The sequence below is a fragment of the Mandrillus leucophaeus genome, unplaced genomic scaffold, assembly GCF_000951045.1.
Source record: "Mandrillus leucophaeus isolate KB7577 unplaced genomic scaffold, Mleu.le_1.0 Scaffold929, whole genome shotgun sequence".
NCBI lineage: Eukaryota > Metazoa > Chordata > Mammalia > Primates > Cercopithecidae > Mandrillus > Mandrillus leucophaeus.
In genome coordinates, this window is record NW_012110130.1 from 322,516 (window position 1) to 343,117 (window position 20,602).

The 20,602-nt window shown below is 49.6% G+C and overlaps 1 protein-coding gene across 1 annotated transcript in view; it reads left to right on the forward strand.

Moving 5' to 3' along the window:
• FBXO10 (F-box protein 10) overlaps positions 1–20,224 on the forward strand; it is a 69,225-nt gene extending 49,001 nt beyond the window's left edge. The window contains exons 7-13 of the mRNA XM_011970111.1: positions 1,968–2,104; positions 6,011–6,081; positions 8,365–8,517; positions 9,500–9,769; positions 12,552–12,865; positions 15,051–15,232; positions 18,392–20,224. Of these exons, the coding sequence (XP_011825501.1) occupies positions 1,968–2,104; positions 6,011–6,081; positions 8,365–8,517; positions 9,500–9,769; positions 12,552–12,865; positions 15,051–15,232; positions 18,392–18,566 (1,302 nt within the window). The 3' untranslated portion in view covers positions 18,567–20,224. The remainder of the gene's footprint in view (positions 1–1,967; positions 2,105–6,010; positions 6,082–8,364; positions 8,518–9,499; positions 9,770–12,551; positions 12,866–15,050; positions 15,233–18,391) is intronic.
• Positions 20,225–20,602: the final 378 nt, after the last annotated feature.

Genomic DNA, 20,602 nt, shown 5'->3' on the forward strand with positions numbered 1-20,602 from the left:
CGTTAATGCATAATGCTTATTATATGCCAGATACTTTTTTAAGCACTTTGTAGATATTTACTTATCATTTAATGCTTACAGAACCCCGTGAAGAGTTATTATTATCCCTATTTTGTAGTAAAGATACAGAGCACAAAGAGGAAGAGGATCCTGCCCAAAGTCCTACACCTAGTGACAGAGCTGGGATTTGAATCCAGGCAGTCTGACTCAAGGGTGATGTCTGAACCCATTATATCTTGACTGCCTATAAAGATACAGAGAGAAGGCTGGGCACAGTGGCTCATGCCTGTAATCTCAGCACTATGGGAGGTCAAGGCAGGAAGATCCCTTGAGTCCAGGAGTTTGAGACCAGCCTGGGCAACATAGCAAGACCCTGTCTCTACAAAAAATTTTAAAAATTAGCCAGGCATGGTAACTCACACCTGTAGTCCCAGATACTTGGGAGGCAGAGGTGGGAGGTGGCAGGATCGCCTGAGTCTGGCACGTCGTGGCTGCCATGACTATGGCATGGTAGTGAGCCATGATTGTGCCACTGCACTCCAGCCTGGGCAACAGAGCGAGACCCTGTCTCAAAAAAAGAAAAAGAAAATACACCCAGCTAGCCAGTGTCTCCTGCCCACCCCTTCCCCTCACTGTGTTTCTGCCACGCAGCTAGTGGTAGATGCATGGCCTTGGCTTAGGAAATTATTGCCCCTCTGGCTAGAGAGATGAGAGGGGTTTGCCCTTCTGAGGATAGAGGGACAGCAGGTGGAGGGGGGAAGGGAGTGGTACATTTTAGTCCTGGTGTTGTAAAAGGGTATGGGGATGGAAACACCACTGTGCACTCCTTTTGGAGCTCTTCAGCCCTGTGCGGGACTTCCCTTAGGCAGTGGTTACCCTGATGAGCCTACCAGATCCTTCAGGAAAAATCCAGAAAGAGTAAGAATAAGGAGAGTTTGCACACGAAACACTTTAAAACCAACTAGAACTTTATTTCTGTGAAATCGTTTTGGAAGAGATACAGCTAACTTCCCAATTTGCAAAGTATAGAATTGACCTTCCGCTATAAATTAACAATTAGAGTGAGACAATAGTATTATTATTCTAATCTAAAAATATTAAGTCACTGTGCAAAAGCAACTAACTGGAATGGGAAAGAGAAAAACTAGGCTTCAGATCTGGCTCTTCCACAAATGTACTTACTATATAATCCTGCACCTGTTTTCCCATTCACACAAAGAGATATCAGAAATGAATATCTTGCTGGGTGTGGTGGCTCACACCTGTAATCCCAGCACTTTGGGAGGTCAAGATGGGAGGATCACTGGAGGCCAGGAGTTCAAGACCAACCTAGGCAACAAAGCAAAAACCCTGTCTCTACCAAAAAAAAAAACAAAAAAAACCAGAAAGATATCTTTTGGCATCCTGTAGCTCATACACCTTCTAAGACCTTATGCCCCATGGGACAGCTTGGCACCCCAGTGTCTGCATCTCCTGCTGACCCTTCCTAAATGAGAAAGGACTAGAAGTCAGATGACTCTGACCCCTCTGTGGATGTGGCCCCTTTAGGACTGCACTTGGCCAACATTTGGTTGCCCTGGGGTGCTGCCCTTCCCCAAGAGATGGCCTCCCTGGACCCTGGAAGTTATGGCCTGGCCAAATGATTGTGTGTTTGGGGGACTCATTAGAGGCTCTGAAACTTTCGGTAGCCTGCCTTGCAGATGAAGACCAAGAGCCCTCCTAAGAGGCTGGGCAGCGAAGACTCCAATCTTCATAGTCTCCCTTACAGGTTTTGATGTGTGTACTGGTGCAGGAAGGGCATGGTGGCAGCACAACCTGTTCCCTTTGTCACGGGCTAGGGATCTTACAGTGACGTCATTTTTTCCACTGTGTTCATCCCGCCGCGGAGATGTGGGCGGCAATTGGGCACTCTGCTTCTCACCGGCATGTCTGATCTGGCTTCTGTGGTGTCTCATTTTCACTTGCAGTGTAACCAGATCCACCATGGCCTTCGCTCTGGCATTGTCGTCCTTGGCAATGGGAAAGGCATCATCCGGAACAATCAAATCTTTTCCAATAAGGAGGCTGGCATTTACATCCTGTACCACGGAAACCCCGTCGTGAGGTGTGTGCTGCTGTTTCCCTCCTTCGTCTTTGTTAACCTCCTCCCTGTCTCTCCTCCATTTGAAAACACTCTGTACAGAAACAACTGTACAGATGCAAGCACAGAAGAGACTTCACTCATCATCCCACGCCAGTAACACGGCTGCTTTTGTGTTTATGTGCCCTTCCAGTTAACTCTGTGTAGGCGTTCTATTTGGCAGTCACTACTGAGCATTTTCAACATGGGCAGAGTCTGCTCCCTGGGAGCTTACTCTAGCCTGGAGAAATGGGCACAGAAGTACCCCAAGGCAGGGATGGAACATAGATTTCAGCTCACCTAACAATTTCAGTTAGTTGCTAGTGGTGACTGGAGGAGCTGTGTCAACATCCTGGTGCTGGCTCTGGCCTCAGCACGAAAGCATGTATGGTCAGGGACTGATATAAGTGATAGGTGGGAGGCGGCAGTGGCAGTCCTGGGACCCTGTCTGCCGTCGCAGCTCTAGTATGGGGCAGACTGTGATAAATGCTGTCAGAGTGGTACCAGAAGGAGAGACTCATTCTGACTAGGAGGATGTGGGAAGGCCTTATTTAGGAGGTAGCATCAGAGTCAGACTTTGGAATATGGGTAAGACTTGGACTCATGCAGATGGGGGCAGGGAGGGGTCGGTGGATGTTCCTAGTAACGGGAACAGCATGAGCAAAGGCAGCAGGGCACAGCAGATTCAGGGGTTAGCAAACTGTTCATGGTGGCTTGAGAAAAAATCTGACATGGTGTGACAGTGCTATAGAATATTTTAAATTGGGATGGTCCCAGAATATCTTGGGCCCTGTGGTCACCGCAGCATGACCCTTGATGTCCTTGTGGCAGACCATCTGTGCCACACAGCAGAGTGGAAAGGAATGATGGAAAGAAAGGCTTGGGCCAGATGAGGAAGGCCTTACGTAGACCAGGCTGAGGCTGGGGAGCCTGTTCTGTCTACACAGCAGGGACTCATTAAAGGCTCTGAGCAGAAGGCTCACACAGTTATGTCTGTGCTTTAGGAGAAGAGCTGGCATTAATGGGCAGCAAGTATATTCAGAGCGCTTTCCCCCCTGCATTATTCCATAGGTACTTTGTTTCCATGTTGTTGCATGCATGGCCTTTATATTCATCACCTTGGAAAGTTTCACCATATTCCAGTATTTTGATATGCCATAATTTTTGAACCAGACCTAATTGCTGGTTCAGAAATTATGGAATATAATCCTGTTTTTCACTGTTACAGACAGCTTACTAAAAACAATTAGTGGTCATAGAGCTCGTTCCCTTCTTCTGCATTATTGCCTGAACAGAAGAGTATTTGTATGTACGTGTGCCGTTCACTGAACACACATTCCAGCCACCCTGTATAAGGGGGCAGTGATACACAACATGTACAAGAACAGTCCCTGCCCCGTGGAGTTGACAGTCTCATGCTGGAGACAGACACACACTCACACAGCCATGATGGAAGACTCACCAAAATGAGCACTTTACTAGGCGTTCGTGCAGACTGCCTGAAGAGCGCAGCCGTGATCTCAGCTGAGCATGTCAGGGTGCTGACATTTGAGTTGTGCTTCAAAGATAAATAGGATTTTATGGCCAGGGGAAAGGCATTCTGGGCCAGAGGCAGTGAAATTCAGGGTATGTCTGAGAAAATGGTGAGAAATGTGGTGTGTCCGGGCACGAGATGCCAGAGGGATAGTGCACAGGCAGGCTGCTGCTGGACGGCAGAGGACCTTGAATGCCAAGCGTGACAGGCAGAATAATGGCCCCAAGGATGTCCATGTCTTAGTCCCTGAGTCCTGTGCATATGTTGCCTTACAAGGCAGGAGGAACTTTGCAGATTTGATTGAGTGAAGGACCTTGGAGAAAGATGAAGGGAGGTTATTTTGGATGATACAGGTGGGCCCAGTGTAACCACAGGCCCTTATGAGAAGGAAGCAGGGGAATCAGGTTAAGAGAGCAGGGGCCGGGTGCGGTGGCTCACGCCTGTAATCCCAGCACTTTGGGAGGCCAAGGCGGGCGGATCACTTGAGGTCAGGAGTTCGAGACCAGCCTGGCCAACACGGTGAAACCCCATCTCTACTAAAAATACAAAAATTAGCCAGGCGTGGTGGCAGGTGCCTGTAATCCCAGCTACTCGGAAGGCTGAGGCAGGAGAATCGTTTGAACCCGGGAGGTGGAGGTTGCAGTGAGCTGAGATCATGCCACTGCACTCCAGCCTGGGTGACAAGAGCGAGACTCCATCTCAAAAAAATAAATAAAATAAAATAAAATAAATTAGAGAGCAGGAGATGTGAGGACAGAATCAGAGGTCAGAGTGATGAGGCCACAGCCCAGGAAGTGCAGGCGGCCTCTAGGAGCTGGAAGGGATGAGGAATGGATTCTCCCTGGAGCCTCCAGATAGAACACAGGTCTGCTGACACTTTGATTTTAGCCCTGAGAAACCCATTTTCAACTTCTGACCTCCTGAACTGAAAGACAGAAATTTGTATTGTTTTAAGCCACCAAATTTGTGGTAGTTTGTTATAGTAACAATAGGAAACTAATACACCAAGCTGAAAAGTCTGGGCTTTACCTTGGGGATGCTGGGGAACCATTAAAGAGTTTTGGGTGAGGAATATCATAATCAGATCAGTGTTGGGTTTATAAAACATAGTCATCTTGAGAGAATAAGTTGTGCTTTTTTTCTTTGTTTCTTTGCAATGAGAGAGAAGAGTCTGGAGCAGGATACAGAATGAAGTTTAAGATCCCTGAAATGGCCTGGATGAGACAAACCATAGCATATATTTTTGCCACAGAAAGTTACATAACCTATTATGTTTCTCTTTTTTCCTTTGATGCAGAGAAGCACAGGACTCAAATTGTGCTCATCTGCAGTTAATATCCCATCCCGGGCTCTTAGTACGCTGATCTGTCCGCTTCTTCTAAATGTTTTCTCATCTCTCCTGTATCTTTATTCTGCCTGCCCCATGTACACACATACACGTTTCTCCAAGTGGCCACGGATCCTTTCTGGAGGTGAGATTTATAGTGAAAATATGCCAGGGCTCAGTTACTCACGCCGGTAGTCCCAGCTACTTGGGAGGCTGAGGTGGGAGGATCACTTGAGTGCAAGAGGTCGAGGCTAGCCTGAGCAACATAGCGAGAACCCATGTCTTAAAAAAAAAATTGTAAACATTTTCTGGCTCAAACATTTGAGGGTTGGATAAAATACATGTAAGGCCAGGCACGGAGGCTCATGCCTATAATCACAGAACTTTAGGAGGCTGAGGCGGACGGATCACTTGAGACCAGGAGTTCGAGACCAGCCTGGGCAACATAACAAAACCCCATCTCTACAAAAAATACAAAAAATTAGCTGGATGTAGTGTTGCACACGTGTAATCCAGGCTAAGGCACGAACATCGCTTGAACCCAGGAGGTGGAGGTTGCAGTGAGCTGAGATTGTGCCACTGCACTCCAGCGTGGGTAACAGAGCAAGACCTCAAAAACAAAACAAAACAAAAAATATGTGTGTGTGTATATATATATATGCATGGGTATATATGTAGATGACAGGTGAGGCTACAGTGAACTGGATATCATTGTGCGTGTATAGCATAGTTGGGGGTTTAGTTTTTGGTCAAGCTGTCCCAGTGACAACTAAACATTTTATATGCCTGAATTATAAAGGGACTTCGGGAAATGCTTTTATGCCGCTGTGGACTTGAGCCATAGGGAGGCTCAAGTGATCCTCCACCCCAACCTCCCAAGAAGCTGGGGCTACAGGTGCACACCACCACACCTGGCTAATTTTTTGGATTTTTTGTAGAGACAGGGTTTCCACGAAAGAAGGCAGTCTCCTGGAAGCATGACATTGATGCCCTGGGCTCACCTCTTTGTTTTGTTCTCCTTCCACTTTAGCGGGAACCACATCTTCAAGGGCCGTGCTGCCGGCATAGCAGTGAATGAGAACGGCAAAGGCCTCATCACAGGTATGGATGGAACTGCCTGGCACCTGGCAGCCAGGCCAAGGTCCCCTGGCATCACCTCCCAGCTTCAGGACCTCACACTGTTCCTTTACCCCCACAGACGACGGCCTCTTTCTCTGACTGTGGGCTGGAGCTCAGGGATGCCAGCTGCATGGTGGCTGTGCTTCTTACAGGAGGGCCTAGCACAGAGTGGGTATCTGCTCCTTCCAGGCCCAGAGTCGACAGGCCATCACCAGGTGGCTCACAGATGTTTCAGAAGCACCAATGCCCAGCCACCTATCCGAATCCCTCCTCGGTCTTTGTTTGGACCTCTGCCTGCTCTGGAAACCTCCACCCGGCTAACCCTTGCTTATACTTTGGGACTTAGCTTAATTGTCACTTCCTCAGGGAAACCTTCCCTGACTTCCCCATCGTACACAGATACACTCACTATACCCAGGATGCCTCCTCTCTAGGGCCTTTGACTTAATTTCTTAGTGGTTTGTGGTGTCCGTCTCCTCCGTTATAAAGCGGTGAATTCCACAAGGCAAGGGTAAAGTCTGTCTGGTACATCAGTGTAGCCTCAGCACAGAGCAGAGCTAGGCCTGGGGTATGAAAGGAATTCCACAAATGCTAGTCCAGGGAATCCCGTTGACTGCACTTACCAGACATAGATTGAGCACGTGTTGCATACAGGCCATATTCCAGAAGCTACAGGTGCAGCAGTGAACAAGGCTCTCAGCCACTGACATTTTAGGAGAGGAAGCGAATAAATAAATCAAAGCCTACATATATGAGCAGAAAACATCCTATCTGAGGGTGACAAGTGCTCTATGGATAATTAAGGCAATAGAGGGACTGGGTGGGCATTTGGGATTGTGTGGTCAGGGCAGCCCTCTGAGAAGGTGACAAGGAAGCCAGATCCTGAGTGGGAGTGGCTGGAGGAGCTGGGAAAGAACCTTCCGTGTAGGGCCGCCTGTGAGAACAGACTTAGCATGGCCAAGTGGACATCACTTGTGGGACTGGAGTGTGGTGCACAAGGGGCCTGCAGTGGGGTCATGGAGACAGGAAGAGGCCAGTCACACAGGCTCCTGAGCCATTGCACCTCAGTCCCAAGAGGCTGCGTCTTCCCTGCCAGTGTTGGAGCAGCAGTGTCATGGACTACCCTTCTGACCCATGACTCTTTCACCTACCCCTGAGAGATGGTGGCTCCCAGGAGGAGGAGGGGATGGGTGTGGTCAGAGCTGAGGCTGAGAAGGACAGGTGAGGCTAGCGCCTTCTCACAGGCTTGTGGGTAGATGGCCACATTCTGCCTCTGAGGGCTCTAAAGCCAGTTTATTCTTTTTTTTTTTTTTTGAGACACAGTTCTATTCACTCTTGCTGCCCAGGCTGGAGTGCAGTGGCGCAGTCTCGGCTCACTGCAACCTCTCTACCTCCCGGGTTCAAGTGATTCTCCTGCCTCAGCCTCCCGAGTAGCTGGGATTACAGGCATGTGCCACCACGCCCAATTTTGTATTTTTAGTAGAGACAGGGTTTCTCCATGTTGGTCAGGTTGGTCTCGAACTTCTGACCTCAGGTGATCCGCCCACCTCAGCCTCCCAAAGTGCTGGGGTTACAGATGTCCAGCCTATTCTTTGTTTCGTTTCCTTTTTGTTTGGTTGGTTGGTTTTTTGGATACCAGTGTCACTCACCAAAGCTAGTTTATTCTTTTTTTTGAGGCAGGGTCTCAGTCTGTCATCCAGGCTGTAGTGCAGTGGTGCGATCATAGCTCACTGCAGCCCTGACCTCCAGGGTTCAAGTGATCCTCCCACCCCAGCCTCCCAAGAAGCTAGGACTACAGGTGCACACCACCACACCTGGCTAATTTTTTTGTAGAGACAGGGTTTCACCATTTTGCCCAGGATTGTCTGGAACTCCTGGGCTCAAATGATCTACCCGCCTTGGCCTCCCAAAGTGCTGCGATTACAGGCTGTCTCTTATACACATCTAGACTGGGATAACAGGCATGAGCCACCGTGCCCGGCCAAAACTAGTTCATTTTTAATCATCAGTCCTCAAGGCCATTGGGTAAAGTAGGTGCCGGGGAGATAGGAGTGCACAAGATAGACACAAGCCTTGCCCTTGGGGGGCAGCAGATAAGTCCCTGAAACGTCAGACAGCAGACAAGATTTACAGTGCTAATTGCTGGCAGGGTAAGGCCAGGGCCTCCTCGTCTGGAGTGGCCTTGATCGAAACTGTTCAAGTCCTATTTGCCAGCACTGGAGCTGGCCCTTGGGTACTGACCTTCTTTTCTGCTTCTCTCCATAGAAAATGTCATCCGTGAGAATCAGTGGGGAGGTGTGGACATCCGCCGTGGAGGGATCCCGGTTCTGAGGAGTAACCTCATCTGCTTTGGCTATTCAGATGGCGTGGTTGTGGGAGACGAAGGCAAAGGCCTCATAGAAGGAAATACCATCTACGGTGAGGAGCTTGTTCCCAACCGGGCCAGGGAGGCAGGAAACCCAGTTTCCATCTCCAGCTTGTGGGTCCTGAGAAGGTCACTGCCTTTCCCCGTGCCTCAAAGACCTCATCTGAACAGGCATTCTCAGGCCACAGTCACCCAGGCCCTCTCAGAACAAAGAGCCTCTTATAAATCACGTTGTAGTCCAGATTGACCCCGGGGGTTAGCAAAGCAGAAGGCTTTATCCCCTTTTAAAATAGCAAAAGACAGGAGTTGTGTCATGTCTTAAGAACAGGACCATTTCAGCCCTGGCTCATGTGCATCTAACTCCTCTCATCCTTTCTTTTGATCCAGAGAACTGAAAATATAATGGGAAAACAAGATAATCACAGGAAGAAAACTATTCTTACTCAGTGACTTTGGGCAGAGCCTTCATCTGTCTGGACTGTAGCTCTAATAATACAGTGATGATAATAAAGGTGACTCAGGCCCACCTCTCTGCTCGGCCCTTTCTATGCACAATCACATTTAATCCTCATGATTGCCTTCTGAAGGAGGCACAGTTGTTAACCCCATTTGAAAGATGAGAAAACTGAGGGACAGAGAAAGGTTTTGGTAACTTGCTCAGGGTCTCACAGCTGGCAAGTGGTAGGGCTGGGATTCCAACTGAGGCTGCCTCCTATGCAGGGAAGGATTGGTGCCCCCTTGGCACTGTCACTGTGGGTTCATGTGCTTCTGATGTGGACATGTGGCCCTGACAGTCCTCAGAGCACTTTCACACTGTGTGGAACGAGCCAAGCTTGTGAGGTTCACCTGATCCTGACGACCTCTCTTGTGTGAAGGTGAAGTCTGCAGCTAGAGCCATCAAGTGGCTTGTCCGAGGTCATTAGCAAGTCAGGGACTCTCTCCCAGGCCAGTGGCTTTTGCTTCCCCTCTCAGGGAGACTCAGGTGCCGCTTCACCTGAGTTCAGTGTCGGTGACCAGCTCCTCTCACTGTTCCAGCTAACAAGGGCTGTGGTGTGTGGATGATGTCGTCCAGCCTCCCCCACGTCACCAGCAACCACGTCAGCTACAATGGCCTGTATGGAGTGGCAGTGTTTAGCCAGAAGGATGGCTCCAGTGAGTTACCTCGAGGCCATAGGGCTCAAGAGAACTTCAGCGAGGATGGGGACGCCATCCTCTGGGAGACAGAGCTGGAGAAGGAGGACGACCCACTGCGCCGGCCCATCACCATAGCTCTTGTTGAGTCTAACAGTATTAATCACAATGGAGGTGAGTGTACCCCCTCAGCCCCTGCTCAGGAACCTTTCATGGCTCCCCACTGTTTTTTTTTTCCTCCAATTTAAAACTCTTAATTTAATTTTAATTTAAAACTTTTAATTTAATGTTAATTTAAAAGTAAACTTTAATGTCAAAAATGCAAACTTGGGGAGGGCAGAAAGATCACACACAAGGTCGCCACTTCACACTTGGAGGGTTGCACAGCGGCCAGGCAGAGGCGCTCCTCACTTCCCAGGCGGTGCGGGGGCCAGGCAGAGGCGCTCCTCACTTCCCAGACAGTGTAGGGGCCAGGCAGAGGCGCTCCTCACTTCCCAGACAGTGGGGTGGCTGAGCAGAGGCACTCCTTAATTTTTAGACGGTGCAGCCGCCAGGCAGGGCCTTCTGCAGACTGATCCCAACTTGCCCTCAGGCCTCATCAGCCACTTCCAGCCTGATCCCCAATCCCCCTGCATTTATTCACTAAACTTGAATCCATTCTTTCCTGCCTCCTAACCTGCTGACCTCACTCATGCCGTTTCTCCCATCCACATGTCCCAAACTAACGTGAACTTCAAAACCTGCTGTGAATGTATCCCTTCATTCCTTCCTCCTTTGAACCAGGCCCTCCCCAGCCCCACTGGCATTTGTTATGGGGCCTTATGGCTGTATTTATTTCTGTGGCTGTTCCATCAACACTGATAGGCCATGAACTTGAGACAAAGAACTGAAGTCCACCCAGCTCAGTGCCCCTGTCCCTGCAGTACCAAATCCCACCTCTGGCACATACACTTTTAATCAATGCTAGGATACATTTCTCACAATTTAACACTTCTCCTGAGATGCATATCATGGTTGAATTGGCAATGAGTTTTCTTTCCTAGGCAGAAAATAAAAATGTTTTAAATCTATGTTATCCTAAACCTGATGAAAAATGGAGGCCAGGTGCCAGGGATCACGCCTGTAATCCCAGGACTTTGGGAGGCCAAGACGAGGGGATTGCTTGAGGCCAGGTGTTGAAGACCCGCCTGGGCAATATAACAAGACCTGGTTTCTTAAAAAAAAAAAAAAAAAAAAAGAAGAAGAAGAAGAAAAAGAAAAATTAGCTGGATCTGGTGGCATGTGCCTGTGGTCCCAGCTACTCAGGAGGCAGGAGGATCACTTGAGCCCAGGAGCTCAAGGCTGCAGTGAGGTATGACTGCACCACTGCACTCTAGCCTGGCAACAGGAGTGAGATCCTGTCTTTAAAGAAAAAAAAAAAAAAGATGTTAGAAGATGTTTGATATTTCTTGAATTAAAAAAAATTACTGTGTAGTTCATCTAACTCCAGGGCTCCCAAAGCTAGCTGATTATCAAAATCACTGTGGGGTGGGGGTTGGAGGGTAGGATGGATGGGTGGGTCGGGAAATGGAGGAAGGCTTATTGAGAACAGATTCCTGGGCCAGGTGCAGAGCTCACACCTGTAACCCTAACACTTTTAGAGGCCAAGGCAAGAGGATCGCTTGAGTTCAGGAGTTCAAGACCAGCCTAGGCAACACAGAGATCCCCATCTCTACTGAGATAAAAAAATTTTTTTCAAATTAGCTGGGTGTGGTGGTACATACCTGTAGTTCCAGCTACTAGGGAGGCTGAGGTGGGAGGATGCTTGAGCTCAGGACTCAGAGTTTGAAGTTGCAGTGAGCTATGATGGTGCCACTGCACTACTGCCTGGGCAATAAAGCAAGACCCTGTCACAAAAATAACAAAACAAAACAAGATTCCTGGGCCTGGTAAGCACTTGCCTGTGGTAGTGGTAGAGGACAGGGAGATGGATAACCAGCAGCCCTAACCCAATTATTCGGAAAATGAGTTCTGTCCCCTCCCAGGTCAGTTTCCTCCATGTGGCCATGCTGTCTGTCCGGTACGACAGGCAAAGCCATCTACATTCACAAATACTTATTTTTGTTGTTCTCAACCAAGCCAGGAGAAGCAACAGGCTGGTGCCACGAAGAGATTTGAGCTTGCAGGCTCGTGGCTCCACACTGCTGCAGGACCCCAGTCATCCTGCACACGACCTCCCCCAGCACTGCCCCAACAGGGGCTGGGGCAGTGGTGGGCAGAGGGACCTACCGCAGAGCCCTCCCCTCCTCGTCCCCAGGTCTGGCTGCCCTGCTGTCTTTTCCTGGCAAGCCATGGGGCTCTAATCCTGCTGACTTGGGGCTTTTCTCTTAATGTACCTAGTGTCTCTGTGTACACACAACCCCAAGCATCAGTTTCCCTTTCCCAAATTTCTAACACATTTTTGACACATATTTCTTCGCTTAGTAAGTTTTCTACTCCAAAATTACAGAATTTTCATTAAGAAGAAAATTTCCCCAAACAGTAGGGAGGCAGATTCCAGCTTAGTGTAGGAAGGAGAGCAAAGCAAAACCTTCTAACGAGTAGATCTGCCTGTCCAGAGGGGGAGTGGGCACCCCGTCAGGGAGGTGGAAGTGGCAGTAGGATGGCGGTGGTGCTGAAGGCATTCAAGCACATGGTGGGAGCTCAGGCCAGAGGAGCCTTCTCACATCATGTTTCCCTGGCTACACTGAATAAGGACTTCATGCAGAAGAACCAGAGTTTTGTTGATGCACCTGGATTTCCTCCTGTTTCATCAGCTTGGAAGATGCAAACTCAAGGGGTGGTTCTGAGTGTTGCTACCTCTTCTTCTCCACTCTGTTCTCCTGGAGTGCACAATTCAGGGAAGGCTTTTCCTGACTGCTGGTGTCAGGGCTGACCCTGGGACCCCCCCTGTGCTTTCCAACCCCTCCACCCATAGCCTCAGGACTCTATGTCCAGAGCAGCGAGGCACTGCATGTCATCACCAATGTGATCCACGCGAATGGGGACAGAGGCATTACTGTGGCCCAGAGCAGCCAACCCACCCGAGTGGCCAACAACAGCATCTCCTGCAACCGGCAAAGTGGGGTCAAGGTTGAGGCCCAGTGCAAAGTGGAGCTCCGGGGCAATGGTATCTATGACAACAGAGGCCATGGCATTATCACCAAGGGCGACAGCACCATCGTCATTGAAAACGATATCATTGGCAATCGGGGCAGCGGGCTGCAGCTGCTGCCTAGGTCCGACACTAAAGTGAGTATGTGTGCGTGTGTGTGACATGTGGTGCCCACACAGGGCACAACCCTGGGACAGTCCTCGTGGCCTCTGCTGAGAACAGAACCGTAATCACTCAGCACTACAAGGGACAGTATCCCTCCTGCCAGGACTCAGCCTGGGAAATGTGGGTGGGACTTCCCACAGGAGGGGACAGAGAAACCGAGTCCTGAAGGATGAACAAGGGCTCACCAGCAGGAAGCCAGGGATGGGGTGTCACCTCCTTGTCATGGCGTTGGGAGCCTCCTGAGGTATCTTCATGGTCTCCAGGTCAAGGTCAGACTATTTCAGCTCTCTTTCCTTAACAGAATCTTGCACAGTGCCTGGTGTACAGTAGATGCTTAATGAGGAGAGAGATCCTGCCTTGGGTACTTTGCACACACTCTTCCCTGTATACCCCACATATCCCCTGCCCCCCTTGCACTACAGTCCTGCAGCTTAGCTGTGTCTGTTCAGGAAGAGTACCTAAGCCCCCACCTACCACCCGAGGCTGTTTGAGGTACCCCTTGTCTGGTGCTTTTGCCCACCCCTACCTCACATATCACTCTCCACCGTGCTCGGTCCTCACAGCACTCTCTGCCGTGCTGGGTCCTCACAGCACTCTCCACTGTGCTCAGTCCTGACAGCACTCTCCGCCGTGCTCGGTCCTCACAGCACTCTCCACTATGCTCGGTCCTCACAGAGCGCTCTCCACAGTGCTTGGTATCTCTTCCTTTACCTGTTTGTCTCCCCGCCAGACTGAGCTCTGAGCACCTTTCTATGCAGAGCCCTGTTTCACTGTGGAGCCAAACAGACCTTGTCCCTGCCCTTGTGGAATTATGATCCCAAAGGCTCTATTTTTATTTTTAGTTTAACAGTTTTGGGGGTACAGGTGGTTTTTGGTTATATGGGTAAGTTCTTTAGTAGTGAATTCTGAGATTTTGGTGCCCCTGTCACTCAAGCAGTGTACACTGTACCCCATATATAGTCTTTTATCCCTCACCCTGCTCCCACCCTTCCCCCCGAGTCACCAAAGTCCATTATATCTTTCTTATGCCTTTTCATCCTCATAGTGTAGCTCCCACTTACAAGTAGTAAGCAAGTAAGGACATAGGATATTTGGTTTTCCATTCCTGAGTTACTTCTCTTAGAATAAAGGCCTCCAAGTCCATCCAAGTTGCTGCAAAGGTCGTTATTTCATTCTGTTTTATGGCTGAGTAGTATTCTGTGGTGTGTGTGTGTGTGTGTATATATATATATACACATATATATACCACATTTCTTTTTTTTTTTTTGGAGATGGAGTTTCACTCTTCTTGCCCAGGCTGGAGTGCAATGGCATGATCTCGGCTCACTGCAACCTCCACCTCCTGGGTTCAAGCCATTCTCCTGCCTCAGCCTCTCAAGTAGCTGGGATTACAGTCATGTGCCACCATGCCCAGCTAATTTTGTATTTTTAGTAGAGACAGGGTTTCACCACGTTGGTCAAGCTGGTCTCAAACTCCTGACCTCAGGTGATCCACCTACCTTGGCCTCCCAAAGTGCTGGGATTACAGGCACGAGCTGCTGTACCCAGCCTGTACCACATTTCTTTATCCACTCTTTGGCTGATGGGCAGTTAGGTTGAATGCATATTTTTGCAATTGTAAATTGTCCTGCTATCAACGTGCGTGTGCATATGACTTTTTCATATAATGACTTTTTTTTTTCCTTTAGGTAGACATCCAGTAGTGGGATTGCTGGGTTGCCTAAAGCCTTTTTACAGTTCTGCAGCTTCATAGGTTAGTGACTTTAGGCAGGGAGTGAAGAATTCTGGGGCTTTGCCTCTGAGCACCGCGGGAGCAGAGGAAGGGAGAGAGGGACACACTTTTGTCTCAGCTGGGTTGTCAGTGGCCCTGACTTCTGACACTACGTCCCCTCTCTGCATGCCTTTGCATATTGTTTCTCCTTCTGCAACAGCTCTCCCTGTTCTGCATCTCATAAATGCCTACAACTTAACTATCACCTCTTCCAGGAAGCCTTCCCTGGCTCCCCCAGACTGTTCTTGGTGCCCTTCTTTGAGCTCATAGGCTCTTCATTGACCTGCCTAGCATGTTCCTGCCCCTCGGTTTTAGAACTGATCATTCACTTGCCTGCTCAGTCTATGAGTCCCTGAGGTGTGACAATCTTTGGCTGCCTCTCCCAGGTAATAAAGAACCGGATCCACTCATTCCGGGCCTATGGCATTGCAGTGCGGGGCCGTGCCAAGGCCCTGGTGCAGGAAAACATCATCTTCCAGGGCAAAACAAATAAGACCATCTTTCAGCAGATCTCAAACAACCGAGAATGTGTCATGCAAAACAACAAGTTCCTGGTCTTCAAGAAAAAGTGAGTGCCTGGGGTTGCCTGAACCAGTCCTCTAGAGCCACAGTAAGCTCCCCAAAGAAGCCAGGCCCACACCCGGGGATTATGGTTGCCCGGGCTCCCTGCAACACTGCCAGCTGTTGACTCCAGTCAGAAAAAGGCCTGTGCCTGGCTCTGTGTCAGGCCGGGGCTAAGGATTCGCCGGGAGGGAACAAGCTTTTTAAGAGTCAGGGGTACATGGTTTCAAATCTCAGCTCTGCAGGTTACTGCCTGTGTGACCTTGGGCAACTTACTTCACATCTCTGAACCTTAGTAAAATCCATTTAATAAGATCACGCGACCTGTCTGAATCTCTGAGGGGTTGTAAAAATGTTAGTTGCTGCTGCTGCTGTCCTTTAGTCGCTCTGCCTCAGTGTATCACAATTGCTGCCACCCATCTTCCCCAGACCTCTCTGTCCTTTCACGTTCCCCATTTCAGCAACATCACCATCCAGTGTTCTCACAACAAAACTTCTGCTCCCTTTTTCTCCCTAATCTGAAGATGTCCAGTCACTCACCAGGTCTTGTTGATTCTGCTTCTAAAATGTTCCCTTTTCCGGCACCTCCTCTTCCCCAACTGCTGCCACCCTACTTCAGGTCTCAGCACCGCTTACCCTAACCTGTACCGCCTATATTACTGCAGTGCACAGCTGTTCCAGCTGCCTCTGCACGGGCTGTGTTCTGATTGGTCCGTGCTTTTGCTTTCCCATTCTGGTTGTAAAATCACACTGATATTTGCTGTAGTTGGTATCACTCCTGCACTGCCAATGTCACCTATCCCCCCGCAGCAGCCTCCTGCCAGTCTCCCTGCCCATGGCTACCCCCTGCTCCACTCTGGAAGTTGTCCCATGTATCCCGCCAGTTTAATCTTTCTAAGTGAGAGCTCGAGTCACATCGCATCCATGGTTAAAAACCTCTCATGGATCTTCATGTTCTGTAGTAATGATCTCCATACTTTTTGTATTACACACACACTCAGGAAAAAATATTCTTTGAAGAAACCCCCTGATGTAGGTATACCTATTTATTTATTTATTTATTTAGAGACCAAGTCTCACTGTGTTGCCCAGGCTGTAGTGCAGTGGTGCAATCTTGGCTGACTGCAACCTCTTCCTCCCAGGTTCAAGCAATCCTCCTGCCTCAGCCTCCTGAGCAGCTGGGATTACAGGTGCCCACCATGACTCCTGGCTGATTTTTGTGTTTTTAGTAGAGATGGGGTTTCACCATGTTGGTCAAGCTGGTCTCGAACTCCTGACCTCAGGTAATCCACCTGCCTTGGCCTCCCAAAGTACTGAGATTACAGGTGTGAGCCACCGTGCCTCACTGGTATACCTATTTATAACTTCTATGTGTTTATTCTAGCAGTATATTATTTACATTATAAACTATCTCCAAAATAGAAAATGTTAAAGTATAAAGTTAAAAAAAAATCAAAATTCTAGTATTTTCTTCCCACATCCCAGCAGATTATATTGTGGACTCCCTGGGATCCACCTCCTCCTCCCCTTTGGAGACCCCAGGGTACAGGGTACAGCCCGGACTTTGCCAGAGGCAGTGCTGGTATTGTGCACTGTGTACCCTGAGGTCCTAATTGTCTTTTCCAGCCTCTCATTTCATCTCCTTTTCAGTACTGATCCCCTGCTGCCAAACTCAAATATACACAGTCCTCCCAACATGCTTAGGCCTTTTTACTCACATGCTAGTAACCAACCTCTGATTCCGTCCACAACTTTCTAATCCTTTCATTGTAACATCATTATCATAAAAATACATATAAGACAACGTGTTGCCTTAAGCAAATGGAGATTTAGCGTGTAAAGTTGGTTCCTTGTAACTCAGGCATTAGAAACTGTGACCACAGCTTCACTATCATTTTATTTTTCCCAGCCCTCCATACTCTCTACAAGAGTTTGGGTGACTGGAAACCCACTAAATTCTATCCTCCGTAGATTTACATTTTCCCAGATGTCATATAAAACAAATTGTGGCCGGGTGCAGTGGCTCACGCCTGTAATCCCAGCACTTTGGGAGGCCGAGGCGGGTGGATCACCTGAGGTTGGTTATTTCGAGACCAGCCTGGCCAACATGGTGAAACCCCGTCTCTACTAAAAATACAAAAATTAGCTGGGCGTGATGGCATGCAACGGTGGTCCCAGCTACTTGGGAGGCTGAGCCAGGAGGATCACTTGAACCTGGGAGGAAGAGGTTGCAGTGAGCCCCGATCACACCACTACACTCCAGCCTGGGTAACAGAGCGAGACTCTGTCTCAAAAAAATAATAAAAATAAAACCCAGAAATCCTGCAGTATGTAGTCTTTTGAGTCTGGCTTCTTTCACTTAGCCTAACATGCTGGAGATTCATTCATGGTGTTGCATGTAAGGCATTCATTCCTTTCGATTGCTGAGTAGTCTTCCCTTGTATGGGTGTACTGCACAGTTTATTCACTCATCAGCTGAAGGGTATTTAGGTAGTTTCCAGTTTTTGGTGATTATGAATAAAGCTTCTATAAACATTTGTGGTCATACAGCTGAAAAGAAATGAAAGAGGAGAAGTTGGGCACTGTTGCACAACAGCTTGTAATCCCAGCTACTTGGGAGGCTGAGGCAGGAGGATCACTTGAGCCCAGGAGTTTAAGACCAGCTTGGGCAACATAATGAGACCCTATCTCACAACACCCACCCTATGATCTTATCCAGATTCTTATTTAAAGAGGGGAAATCGGCTGGGTGCAGTGGCTCAAGCCTATAATCCCAGCACTTTGGGAGGCTGAGGTGGGAGGATCACTTGAGCCCAGGAGGTTGAGGCTACAGTGAGCCATGATTGTGCCACTGCACCCCGGCCTGGGCAACAGAGTGAGACTGTGTCTCAAAAAAAAAGTGGGAAAATTTAGGCCTGTAGGGGGACCTTGTCCAAGGCTACATGCAGAGTTGAAGGCAGAGCTGGACGTGGAATGCAGGGCTTTTGCCCCTTAGTTTCTTATCCTCCCACCTCTTTGGGCTAACACTAAACTGGAAGATAAAACCTACATCCAGATTTAAACACCTGGATCCACCAATCTGGAACCAAAGTTAAGATTGTGCAGGGCATTCAGCCAGCACTGCAGACCCCTCAGAAGTTCACTGACTTTTGTTTTGCACCTCCAGGTCTGATACGTGGCGCCTGGTGAACCCGCCAGCACGGCCCCACCTCGAAACCTCTCTGAGACGCCCCTCGGCAGCCCACAATGGGCAGAAGGTGACGGCCATGGCAACAAGGATCACGGCCCGGGTGGAAGGTGGTTACCACAGCAACCGCAGTGTCTTCTGCACCATCCTGTGAGGACCCAGACCTGCTTCAGGGCCAAGCCTGGATGGGTGCTCAGAGGAGCTAAGGTGGAAATAGTGCCTGAGAAGACTCCGCCCCTCCCCTCCCCGCCACCAACAAATGGGTCCCAGGCCTTCAAAACACAGCACCTCCAGAACACTTCAGCTCCACAGCCCGTAACAAGAAGGAAGTGGGAAATGGTTTTCAAGAAGGGATAGAAGTTGGTGGGTTTCCAGTCACTCAACATCTGTAAAGATTGTGAAGAGCTGGGGAAGCTCAAATGCTGAAGCTTTTGGTCAGGATTTTCTTTGAGTTCTAAGGAACCGTGTTTTACACACACCAAACCCAGATTCTTCTCAGGAAAGAACAGATTTACTTCTGATGGTGGGAAGTGATTCTAGTGAGGTGGAGAGAGACAAGTGCCCCAGAATTTTCCCCTTTGCTGGACCTGTCTCCCTCTCAATCTCTCCAACGACCCTACCACACCCTCCCAGTTGTCTCTGGAGGCTGGAGGAGTTGAGTTTGGTTGACTTGAGGACTTGGACATGGACCTGGGAGGGAGGGAGGGAGGGAGGGAGGACGTGGGAGCAACAGGAGGCCGCACGGAAAGGCTGCCCAGGGATGAGAGGGACACACTGAAACAGGTGGGGCTCCAGCGTGCAGGCAGGTGCTCGGCTTGGTGGACAGGGATGCACAGGGCTCTACTCCATCCCCAAAGGCTCCCAAATGCAGGAGGTTTCAAACCCCACGTCAGCGCGCCCACACCAGCCACCCTTCTTGGCACCAGGCTGTCCAGATGGGGGAACCTGGGCCTCTCGTTTGCATCTGTGTTCTCATGGATGAGCGCTGGCCTTTACTGACCCTCCCGAGCCTCCCGACTCTGTGCCTTGGCTCATGCTTTTTCCTCCTCCTGGCATGCCCTTCTCCCCCATCTCCGTGTCCTCCTTTCCTCAAGGTTTAGCCAAGACACTGCCACCTCCACATAGCTCTCCTCGCCCTCTTTCCCCCTCTGGGCCTCAGTAGCCTTCTCTGCTCCCTCTCAGGGTACTGAGCACTTTCTGCCTTGTCCTTGAGCTATCTGGGTCCATAGCCTGACCCCCCACTCACCTGTGTGCTCCCTTAGGTAGGGCCACATCTGACTCCGTGTCCCCAGATCTCAGCCTGGGGCTGGGGTGGGATGAGTGGCCTGAGTGAGGAGAGGAAGGCCAGCTCCCAGAGGACTTTACTGAACCGTACTGTGAATATGTCCAAGTCCCAAAGCCAGGCGAGCTCAGACCCCACTGCTTGAGGAAGGGGACTGGATGCAGGGCCAGCTCAGCCTGAACAATCCCCTCCCACTCGGCCTTTCCTATGGGGCCTTCACCAGCCTGCTGGGGTCACTGTCGTGCACATGGCTGCATGGCTGGTTCTATTGGCCCTAGGTGCTGCTCTGTTGGGTGGGATGGGAGAGGGGAGAGGGAGGCAGGAGCACTGGGTTCTCCCCGAGAACACTGGGCACAAGAGTGCTGGCCTCTTCTATCCCTGGCGCTTCCTTTGCACTTGTTTGGTGGCCCCAATGTGAGTCGCTGTAGAAAATGCTGCCTTTACTATTTTCTAAGAAATGACTTTTCTGTGAACCAACAGTAACAAAAACCTCAGTAACCAAAATAAAGTTCTATATTTTAAAAGAGGCACTTTGGGAAGCCTTTCCTTGGTCTGGGCATACCCTGGGGCTCCCAGACGGCCAGGTCCAGCACTGTTTCCTCTGGAGGAGACAGGAGAGTCCTGGGGCTATGTTGTTGGGTCCGCTGGTTCCTGTGACAGCTCCTGATAGACAGCTGGGGGGCTCGATCGGGCTATAATTCCACTCCTGCCTGCTTGCCCAGTGGGCTCTGTGAAGACAACAGAAACAGGCTGTCCCCGTGGATCACTGGACCGTCAGCTTAGGGACCTCAGACCCGGGAGCACACTTCTCTAACTTCATTTAGAATCTTAGAATTTTTGCTATATCCATATGTCACCTGAGAAGTTAGTACTTTTTCCTTTAAATCTACTTAATTTTTAGAACTTTT